Here is an 11,183-nt window from a genome sequence, read left to right on the forward strand (position 1 = left end):
TTGAGAGAGAACCTAACCCACTCAGTAGAGCCATGTTCTCGGAATAGCCCTCCTGTTCCCTCGTGGCCTCTACAGAGAACCCCGCCCCTCCCACTAAAAATCCAAACCGAGAAAGGTATCTCCATTCCAGCTCAATTATTCTGTAATTACAAGATATTAGGCTGGTGGGCTCCTTATTGGTTGGGGTCTTCTATTAATATTATATGCTAGGCCTTTTTAATTTTCAGCTTCTCTGTGGATATTAATTTTAATGAAACTATATTGAAGAAAAGATGGAGTTGGGGAAGTAGGAGGAGGAAAGGAGCAGAAACAAGCAAAGAATAATAGTCTAACTCAACAGCAAGCAGGGCTTATGAAGATCAAGTTGTAATTCTGCTTCATGAATCATTGTCAGACAAATTAAGAACATTGTTTCTTATTTATCTGTTGTCAAGGATACAATCTCAAGCATTGAGAATAAATCTTGATTTTCATAAGCTTCGTTGACACTATGGAGCCACAGAACATAAAACTTGCATCTAATAAACAAAGTGGGATGTGGAATGACAGGGGTATAAAACCAGCCCAACTTGAAGCTGCTTCCTGCTGCTTGGCCCCATGTCACGTCAGGGATCTTCCTCAACAGGGAGGGATTGTAATAGACTAAGAATTTGTTACATCGGTTGTAAGAAAAGTCTAGTTGTTGGTGCATTATTCCCCCAAATCTTAGAGTTTGGGGACAATTATTTTCAACTTCTGTTCAGTGAGTTCCTATCCTTGTATCTACCCATCCCGCCACGTGCCTCCCTCCCACTTCCTCTGGTCTGAGTAGTTAGTGAGTTAAATTCTTACTGGGCATGTTTTGGGGCACCTCTTCTGTGGACGGGTTGCGTATTTTCATGCACTGCTTAGTGTTACTACTTGGACAGTTCTTGGAAGACTCTTAGCTGACTGAAATTCCCAGTAGAAATTTTTTATTTGAATTTCTGAATTTTAAATATGAAAACTACATTTTAATTTGATTAAAGGTAAAGGGTCTCAGTTTGAAAAACTAACTCAGGATATGTAGCAGAAATCTTTAATGTAATAAAAGTAAAAAGGTGGTACATAATTTAAGGGTTTTAAATAATACTTAGTAAAACATCACTTCCCCAGATCCTATAATATCAAAATTAGCATCAGTGCTGGGAAACCTGCAGCTTACTTTAGACTTTAAAAAAATGCCTTTTAAAAACTAATTTGTAGTGATAGAAAGCAGATCGAGTTTGGGGGAGGGGGATTGTATTAGTTGATTGCAAAGGGCCACAGGGAACTGGTTTGGGGTGATGGAAGTGTAGAAGTTGTCAGAACTCATCTAACTGTACTTAAATGGGTGCATTTTATTGTACGTAAGTTATACCTTAGCCAAGCTGATTTAGAAAAATTTTCATGCTTCTTCATTTAATAGCATTAAACTTAACGGAAGCTATGACCTTTGAAATAGTAAGGCATCTCCCGCAATGCTGGTCATTATAAATAACAACCAGATGAACTACTTAAACGTCAGTGAGGTGACATCCAGGAGCAGAGTGAGTTATTAAAGAGAAGCTAGACACGAGTGGAGTTAGTCACTACTGCCCCACGGTAGCTAGTTGAGGGCATCAGCGGTCCCTTCGCCTGGTGTGCCCCTGTCAGTGAAATGGTCTCAGGCTGGTTGGTCCCAACACCAGGAGCAAAAGAGATGCCCAGAAGCGTCATCTAAATGTGCCTTGATTCCTTTTGGCCAGCTGTTGCGGAGCTCTTTGGTGAATAACAGAACTCAGGCCAAGGTGGCGGAGGAGCTGGGCATGCAGGAGTACGCCATCACCAACGACAAGACCAAGAGGCCTGTGGCCCTTCGCACCAAGACGCTGGCCGACCTTTTGGAATGTGAGTCCTACCACACAAAGCTTTTCTCCTGACCTGCACATTCAAAGTCTAAATCAAAAGGACCAATGTTTTTCCTTCTCATTATTACTGTGTTCTGACTAAAGAAACCGCTTTTCTGTTTTAATTTGTATTTATACTTTCCTCCAAAGCTTATCTGAAGGAGAATAATTTGGAATTGAGACATGTGAATAGTGAATTTCCTGTTCAGTCTGTGTTCAGTGGCGCCCCCCGCTGCACCCCTCATCCTAGTGCTCAGCCCTCACGTCCCTTCCTTCCCCTGACAGTGTGAAGATTACTGATAGTGAGTCATAGCTTTTTCTGCCACCCAGCAGCCTTTAGATAGGGGCAGGGAAGAAAGAAGGATAATTTACTCAGTGAATACTAAGACTGTTGACCATTGTTTTGAATGACCTCAGCACTCTACGGACAGATGTCATCTTGTACAATTTGTGATGTGGTCTGCTAGCATTATAAAGAATCCTGCTACAGCTAACGAAAGGGTTACACACATCATTTTATTGTTTCTGATACAACTTTACACTAAATGGGCCATACACTGGGTATTTTTGACTATTGGGGTCACATACAGGCATTAAAGTCTGCCGTTCACAAGCAGCTCATTCAAAGTGCAAAGGCATTCTGACTAAAAACCTGAAGAAACTTATTTTTCAGTTAAAGAAAAGTAACTAAAAGGTTAAAGTTATTTAAAAATTAAGTTTAGCGATCATTCTCACTGGCATTTTTTTTTTTTAGTTCAATGGAAGTTATTTCTATTTCTTCTTTTGAAAACTCAACGTTTGTTTACTTGCTTAAGATACCTTTTAATGAAGTTGTCTTTGAGTTCACCATTTGTTAACGGAAACTTAGATACATTGTTATCGTCATTAAGACCAGTATTCCATTTCTGTGTTTGGGCAGATTGAATCTATAAATTGTCTCATTTCTGCTCCTGAAATGTAACACAGACCTTTGTAGATGGGTCATCTCCTCACGGTCGGTGTTGAGAATAGCAGGACCCCAAGGATGCTCTCTCTGGTGTCATATCTGATCTCCAGGTTTTACTTTTATTTATTTGATCTTCACATGGTCGTGTTCCCAGATGTCATTCTTCCCCTGCTATACAATAGCATTTAATCTCTCACTGTAACTGACTTAGCCAAACGTAGTTTGCATCTTAATCACACATCTATATTGCTGCTTCTAATATTAGTGATAAAGAGTAGTTCTTATTTAAAGAAAGATGAAATGGTAATGCTAAAAAATAGAGAGGGCCTGGATGTTGAAAACCTTATTATCATGTTTCTTAACTCTCTAGGTCTCATTCTTTCTATGGCAGTACGTTGTGGTTTATTTTTAAATGTTCTCTTTTCCAGCATTCATTGCAGCACTGTACATTGACAAGGACTTGGAATATGTTCATACTTTCATGAATGTTTGTTTCTTTCCACGATTAAAAGTAAGCTCATATAAAATTTAAATTGGTTGTATGCTTTATGCTTGGTGATCTCAGAACCCATTACTAACTGCTTTTATGGGGACTTGCTACAGGAGTTCATTTTGAATCAGGATTGGAATGACCCCAAATCCCAGCTTCAGCAGTGTTGCTTGACACTTAGGACAGAAGGAAAAGAGCCAGACATCCCTCTGTACAAGTGAGTACTCGCTGCCCACAGCCGTCAGATCCCGGAGCTGGGGGTCGGTGCTCTGGGTGCCTGGAGGAAAAACTAATCTCCGTGGGGTGATCGGGACCAGGGTCTGGATGGAGACTCCTTCACCCCGACTCGGACCAACACTGAACTCTGAGGACCTCTCTGTCTTTTTGCTCTAAGTAGATGGGTTACATTGGATTATCTAAGCTTTTCCCCATCTTTAAAATGCTATTTGAATTGCTCCCTGTGAGGAAGACATGCTAAGACTAAGGGAAAAAGATAACAATGCAGATGAAATACTTTTTATATACATTAAAGAATATATTTTATTTATTTTCAGAGAGAGAGAGACAGGGAGGGAGAATGGGGGAGAGAAACATTGATGTGAGAGAGTAACATCCATCGGTTGCCTCTTGCACATCCCCAGCCGGGGACCTGGCCGGGAATTGAACCAGCAGCCTTCTGCTTTGTGGGGCAACACCCAGCCCACTGAGCCACGCGGTCAGGGCTACTACATACATTTCTATGTTGTTACTTCTTGGAATCTGTGCTGTGCCTCTAGATTAGCAGATTGTGTCTGCTTGATTTGTAACAGGATTTGGGTGTGTCTCTACCTCTGTGAAGCCCCATTGGCCTCTGCCTGTTGCCTGACAGATACACTCTCAGACAGGCACTGTAAGAATCGAGGCAGCTCTTCACTGCTGCTGTGTTATTCAGATATTTGAAACTTTTTTCTCAGAATGTGTATCAAAAGCTGCCAAGTACTTTGGAATGTCTTTAGTGACAAATCTTTATTCTTTGAGTGGTAGCAGAGATTCAAAAGGAGTGCAGGTCACTCCACACATAACACCAGCTTTGATGAAGACAGGAGGGTTGACTCTGAAGTAGAGTAATTATATTGAGGCACTCATATGTTCATTCAAAAGGTGGTTTCAAAGAGGAATTACGGAAAGGAAGAATCGTCAGAATAGGTGGGTTGCCTCCCAGGGCATTATCTCAATGTGTGTTTTGGAGGATGTTTAAAAACCCAGTTTCAACGCTGGTTGGCCCCCTGTCTATATGCACAGGGTGCAGGCACGCCCGTTTGTGTGGGTGTTCTGTATGGACGCAAAGCCCCTCCCGTGGACTTTCCCCAACTTCAGAATACTCGCAGAAAAATGCCCGAGTGGCAGCAGGGGATTGTGAACCCTTTTATACGTTTTTGTTCAATATCCTACACCACACGATGTAGGATATTTTGCTAAGAGAAAAACTGAGGCCAAGAGGAATTGGTGTCACCGCACAGCAAGCTACTGTAATTGTCCCAAGAAGCTGTCACTGCTCAACAGTGTTTTCTTTATTGGGAAAAAACTTCAAATGTTTAGAAATAGTACTTTAATATGTGCCTAATAAGCATAATGAATATCCCAACTGTATTACATGAAAGGCTCGGAGCATTTCCTCATCAAAGTGGTAATTAAGGTTTAATAAATAAAATGAGGACAATAAACTTCTCGTGGTGCAGGCATGATTACTGTAATAAGTGCTACCTTACAGAAGCCATCGTGCACTTTAATCCCATTGCAAATAGAAGCCCAAAGGAAATGACGGCCCCCTTCTCATCAGCCCCCCAAATGAAAGTCCAGATGAGCTTGTTCTGTTTCATCGAGATGAAAGGGCTGTTTTACATAGTTTTTTTTTTAGATTACCATGTTCCTTTCATTATCTTGTTGGCTACTTTTAATTTCCCTTTTCCACGAAGTTATCAGTTTCCCCGCGTTTGCGATCTGCGCCACGTCATTAAAGTCCAGAGTACCTGGAGTTTTGCTTCTCAGCGATCGTGCTGTGTACCCGGCATGTGGCTGCCCTTGGAATGATCTCAGACGGTTCAGAAATTAGATGCATTTTCTGATCTTTCAGATAAGATAAACATCAGAAAGAATCCATAAAGGATGTGAAACCATTCAGACGGGGTTTGGGTTGTGTTACCCAGATATGTATTGTTTTTAGCTGTGATTAGCAAAGAAAAACAATGAACAGAACTGAAGTGGCTACCTTTTCAGTGATAAAAGTTTGTTCATTTTGTGATACTTGGAATGTGTACGCTTTGAAATTGCTTAAAAATATTTTACACTTTACTGGTAGCCTTCGGATACTATTTGTAATTTATAGTATTTATACTTCAGGGAAAATACATATAAATTCAGTGTTAGAATTTTTAAAATTTCCTTTTTCAAAAGCTCTCTGTATTTTCCAGGTTTAGCAAATACAAAATTTACTCCTTTAATTTTCTTTTTATTTTTACGTTCCTCTGTCTAAGCAGTAAGTACATGGTTTTTTTTGGCATTACATATTAGCAATAACAATTAAATAACACTTTGCCATAATGACTCTTCTTTCCTTTCCCTTCAGGACTCTGCAGACGGTGGGGCCATCCCATGCTCGAACCTACACTGTGGCTGTTTACTTCAAGGGAGAAAGAATAGGCTGTGGGAAAGGACCAAGGTAGGAGAAGGAAGTCCTTTTAGTTTGTTCAGATGAACATCCTATGTATCTGTGAAACTCCTGCTTGGTATTTTCAAAATCTGTAGCCTGTCTTTAAAATTAGAATATAGAGTGTTCAAGGGTGATAAAGTGAATCCCAAGGATTTATGTCCCCACCAAGCCCAGCCCCAAACGAGAGAGTCTGCCCTGGGTAGTGGGAATGCTGCTGTCTAACGGGCTGTGGCGCCTTCAAGAGACCACGTGACCTGGTGCTCAGGTACGGTCTGTCCTGTTTGAGTTGCCCAAAGAGAACACGACATTGCTGTAAGCGTTTTATCCATCTATCTATCTATCATCTATTTATCTTTCTGTTCATTTCCTCACTCAAGGAGTTTATTGAATTTAGAGATGGGGAGGGAAGGGGAGAGAGAGGGAGAGAAACATCAATTTGAGACAGAAACATAGATCATTTGCCTCTCACACGTGCCCCGGCTGGGAACCTAACCTGCAGCCTTAAGTTTGTGCCCCGACCGAGACTTGAACCCACAACCTTTTGGTTTATGGGACGATGCTCCAACCAACTGAGGCACACTGGTCAGGGCACTGCAGTAACTTCTGAGAAATCCATCCTGTGTGACACAGCCATTAGACATTTGATCTCTTAGTGCTACTCAAGCTCTGTGGAAACACTGATGTCTTCAGGTGAAAAGAATTATGTATATTATCACCTTTCTTTGAACCCTCTCTATATGTTAAACTGAGAAATGATTATAAGTTTGTCTATACATATATTTTTTACTCTTTGCCTCTTTACACTGAGGCTGTTCAAATTTAAGCAGGAAATACTTCAAACGTTAATATAAATGGAAGGGATTTTATTGCAATATTAAAAATGTGGAACGAATAACTTAAACAGACTTTGTGCAAATAAATGACATTTCTGCATGCCCTTGTGCATATTCCGATCTGTGCAATTCAGTATGTGACAGTAGAAGTAATCAGATAAAATTTTATGTACCAAACATGAAAATCAGCCTGAATAATTTGTAGCCATGCCATTTGTTTTTGAAAAAAATATTTGAATTAAAGTGTACCTTACCTGTATTTTATTTAATAGCATTCAGCAAGCGGAAATGGGAGCAGCAATGGATGCACTTGAAAAATGTAAGTCTGTCTTTTTTTCTATAATTATATGTTCATAATGTAATGAGTGTTTTATGGAAGGAAAATGAGAAAATAGAAAAATGGTAAGTACTGATAAAATGTGATCTTCTTGTCTTCATAATTAGTCTTCACAGAGAGTGTAGTAGAATGTGAGATACATATAAAATGGGCTTATAATTTTTTAAAAAGTGTACCTGATGCCTTTTGATGTTTATTTTCCTTTTTTGCATAGATTCACACTCTCAGCCTGGGTAACCCATGTGAACAACCCAATGTATTTCTTTCATATATTTCTAAAATTTTATACATGCAAAGGTTTTTTTCTTTTTAGTTTTTGGCCATTGTTTTATTCAAGTGGGATGATATTTACATACTTCTATGCATCTTTCTTTTCTTGCTCATTTCAGGCAGCCTTGCAGGTCATAGTAGCTTCAATTTATTCTTTCCTAATGGCTACATTATAGTTCATGCTGTGAATGTGATGTAGTTTATTCAAGTTTTGTGTTTTTTTGTGTGTGTGTGGACCTTTTTAATTTTTTTTTTTTTAATCACTATCGACAATAAATGTCTATATATTGGTGCCTTTAGTTCCGTGGGAGAGATTCCCAAGAGTGGGATGGCTGGGTTGAAGAAACTTCAGTTACACAATTGACCATGTAGGGAACTGCATAGTTTTTTGTAACTTGAAGGTTTAAGTGCAAGAAATTTTTCTTCTGAGGCGCATTGTGCTGCACAGCAGAACTTGTGGGCAAAGCATAACAAGGCAATTCGATTTTGCTTCAAGTCCCAGCTAAGTGCAGGAGAGAGTCAAGTGCGGGGAGCTGCAAGTGAAGAGGCCCGGGATTCTCAGCCGTTCGGGTGTGGGAGCGGGATTCTCAGCTTGGGAGCAGTTCCAGGAAGGGCAAGAGCTAATGGCCCTGTGGGAGTCAGCGCACCAGAGCTTCCCGGGTGTGGGGGAGACGGGATGAGTCAGTGGGGCAGAAGCCAGGGCTGCCGGTGTCCGCTGTCTGTGGAATCCTCACTCAGGGTTTTCATCTGAGTCTGTTGGGAAACTTTCTCATCTGTTATATATAAATGCACGATCATATATTGGAATAAAAATGAGATCCTGTTTTCCACTGTAAGATTGTTAAAGGTTATTTTTAGAGGTTTTTTTGTTTTTGTTTGTTTGTTTGTTTGCTTTCAATGATGAAACAGTAGTGAAGAGAGAGCCGCTTCTGAGACTGACTCCACCCATGTACTGGTGGGGGCGCGTTGTTTCAACAGCTAGGAAGCAACTGGGCCAGAAATATCAGGTCCTTACGAAAATTTGTACTCTTTGATTCAGAGATTTTATTTCCAGGAGTCAGACCCAGGGAAGTAATTGTACCACGCTAATTGTGACAACTTGATTTCTAATAGCCCAAAAAGAAGTGTATAAATCAAACTGCATGTGTAACAGTAGGGAAATGTTTAAGTAAATTATGGTATATCCCAGGGGTTGGCAAACATTTTCTGTAAAGGTCCAGATAGTCAATAGTTGGGCTTTGCAGGCCATAAGGCCTGTGTCACAGTTACCCAGCTGTGTCATTGTGCCCCACAGCCGTGGACTGTGTACAAATGAGTTGGTGTCTGTTTTAATAACACCTTATTTACCGAAATAGGTGGAGGGCTGTATTTGGTCTGCAGGCAATAGTTTACCAACCCTTCCTTTATTCAGATGTTTTAATATTTTACAGCCATTAAAATAATATGGGGTGGGGAAAAGGTAAGTTTATGGTTCCGTGAAACACAGGTTTTATTCTTGTATTATTATTTATTATTGTTTTCCATACGAACAACTGTAAACCTACTTTTACTTGTGTGTATGTCTGTGTAATACATGTACACACTTACGACTTGTATGTATATGTGGAGTATAACTGGACTTCAGAGGTAAAGCAATATAAGGATATGTTCTATAAGATTGCCAGTGGTTAGATCTGAGTGGTGGGATTTAAAATGTAGATTAAGTTTTACAATAGAAGTTACTGAGGAAGTAAGGTTTATTTGTAGAAAGTTGCTCCACAGCTACCTTTTTGGGATTTCTTTGATTTATATCTTTAAATGTACTTATAATGCTTAAAATCTCGGTTTTATACAATACAAAAGGAATTAGTTCAGTATTGGGGGGATAGGATTTTATTACCATTTCATTTCTAAAACACAGCTGCCCTCATGTTCCTCTTTTGTTTAAAATCAGTCATCGATGCTCAGACATTCCAGACCTTACTGATTCCCTACCTGCCTGTCAGATGCTTTTTCACCACCGCGTTCCGACCCTTCCCCCTTCTCTCATCTGGGGCGAGGGTGGGGTGCTGTATAAGAGGAGGGGGATTTAGAAATGTGGTACATATTTATATCCACTTTTATTATGCTTCAGCCTTAACAAAAAAGAACATTGCTTTTCCTCAGGCATGCTATGTTCTCCCACAACTCTGGGTCTTCATATGTTTAAATATGAAGTAGTTCCTCTTACATACAACAGTCCCTTCCCTGGCTTGGCAGGACAGCATCATTTTTCCTGTGTAAACGGACAACTTGTATTGCTCTCATCCGTGCCTGCGTCCTGTTGGGAATGTTTGTTGCTGACGTATGTGTTTGTTGACTAGGAGTGTAAAGTGACTGCTTCTCATTCCATACTTGATTTCTTACTCAATTGCTACCCTTGTTATAAACCACAAATGAATTGTAAAATTTTAAAATCATAATCATGATTTCTACTGTGTCAGCACTCTTGCACAGGGTCAAATGTCAAACTAAATCTAGCTTTAATATGCCTTTGAGTAATGTGTTTCCTTTAACCGAATAAAAGTGCTTGCTTTGAGTTGCTGCTGCTGATAGAGCTTTGGGCTTCTCATGGCAAACCTGAACAATAGAATGACCAGAAATAGCGACTTGGAATGTATCCTCCTTTTGTCCAGCTGATCTTTTTTTGCTCTTTTCAGAAACTTTAATTCTTGGTACATAATGGTGTGATAATTTTATTTGTTGGAAGTTTTTGGTTTGAGCTTTGCAAAAATATACAATTCCATTTTACTATATCCTTCACCATCTTCCTGAAAATCACTTATTGCTAAGAGAACTGTTAAAACACCTCCCTGAAATCATTCTGAAGCCACATGTCTGTGTTTTGATATTTCTATATGTCTCAGTGCCTTTTATACTCACGGTCAGATCATGCATTAAAACCTAGAGTCGGTTGCTGATCCAGACTTCCAATGTGTTTCTGAATGATAAAACTATAAGGGAAGAAAATAGACAATGTTTTTTTCTCTTGCCTTACAAAATACAGCTGTCTGGATTTCATATGAATATGTGTTTGTTTGTGTATCTGTTTAAGTTTGCATCACTTTGCACGAGCGGCTCTCCTTTATTAAGTATAAAATCTATCTCCTCGTGTCAGATAACTTTCCCCAGATGGCCCATCAGAAGCGGTTCATTGAACGAAAATACAGACAAGAGTTAAAAGAAATGAGGTGGGAAAGAGAACATCAAGAGAAGGAACCAGATGAGACCGAAGACATAAAGAAGTAAAGGATGTGGGAGCGGTGGTGTATTTACTTGGTTAGTAACTGTGACTGCTGCCCATCGAGACCCGGCCCGGTTTTTCTACAGACGATAAATGAAGTGCGCCCTTGAAATAAAGGCCAAAGCCAGTGCACTCTGGTTGTTTTACTGATCTTATATTCTGTTTTTAGCCGGATGGTCTTTATTACCAGGTATTTGATTTCTATTTAATAAAAAACTTCACTTTAGTGGATATGCAGATTCCCTTTTATTTTTCTCTTTAAACAATAAAATTTTAAAAAGTTTATTCTGTGTGGAATAGAGCCTGTTTTTCTATTGCCGTCTGAGATTGTTACTACAGACTTTCAGCTGACAAGTGAAAAATTAACTTTACCAGGTATATGGACTATTCTCTACTAACATAGATACTTTTTGGAATCGCTGGATTATTAACTAGATTTTTTAGCTTTCATCTGGGTGGTTATCAAGTTC

The 11,183-nt window shown here is 39.6% G+C and overlaps 1 protein-coding gene across 2 annotated transcripts in view; it reads left to right on the top strand.

Moving 5' to 3' along the window:
- Positions 1 to 10,724, top strand: part of DROSHA (drosha ribonuclease III) — a 103,380-nt gene extending 92,656 nt beyond the window's left edge. For both annotated transcript variants that reach the window (XM_090276201.1, XM_090276202.1), the window contains 6 exons: positions 1,746 to 1,887; positions 3,261 to 3,343; positions 3,436 to 3,539; positions 5,928 to 6,020; positions 7,117 to 7,163; positions 10,588 to 10,724. In XM_090276201.1, coding sequence (XP_090132327.1) covers positions 1,746 to 1,887; positions 3,261 to 3,343; positions 3,436 to 3,539; positions 5,928 to 6,020; positions 7,117 to 7,163; positions 10,588 to 10,718 — 600 coding nt within the window. In that variant the 3' untranslated portion in view covers positions 10,719 to 10,724. The remainder of the gene's footprint in view (positions 1 to 1,745; positions 1,888 to 3,260; positions 3,344 to 3,435; positions 3,540 to 5,927; positions 6,021 to 7,116; positions 7,164 to 10,587) is intronic.
- Positions 10,725 to 11,183: the final 459 nt, after the last annotated feature.

Source organism: Furipterus horrens, unplaced genomic scaffold (genome assembly GCF_987537825.1).
Source record: "Furipterus horrens unplaced genomic scaffold, mFurHor1.1.pri manual_scaffold_5, whole genome shotgun sequence".
Lineage (NCBI taxonomy): Eukaryota > Metazoa > Chordata > Mammalia > Chiroptera > Furipteridae > Furipterus > Furipterus horrens.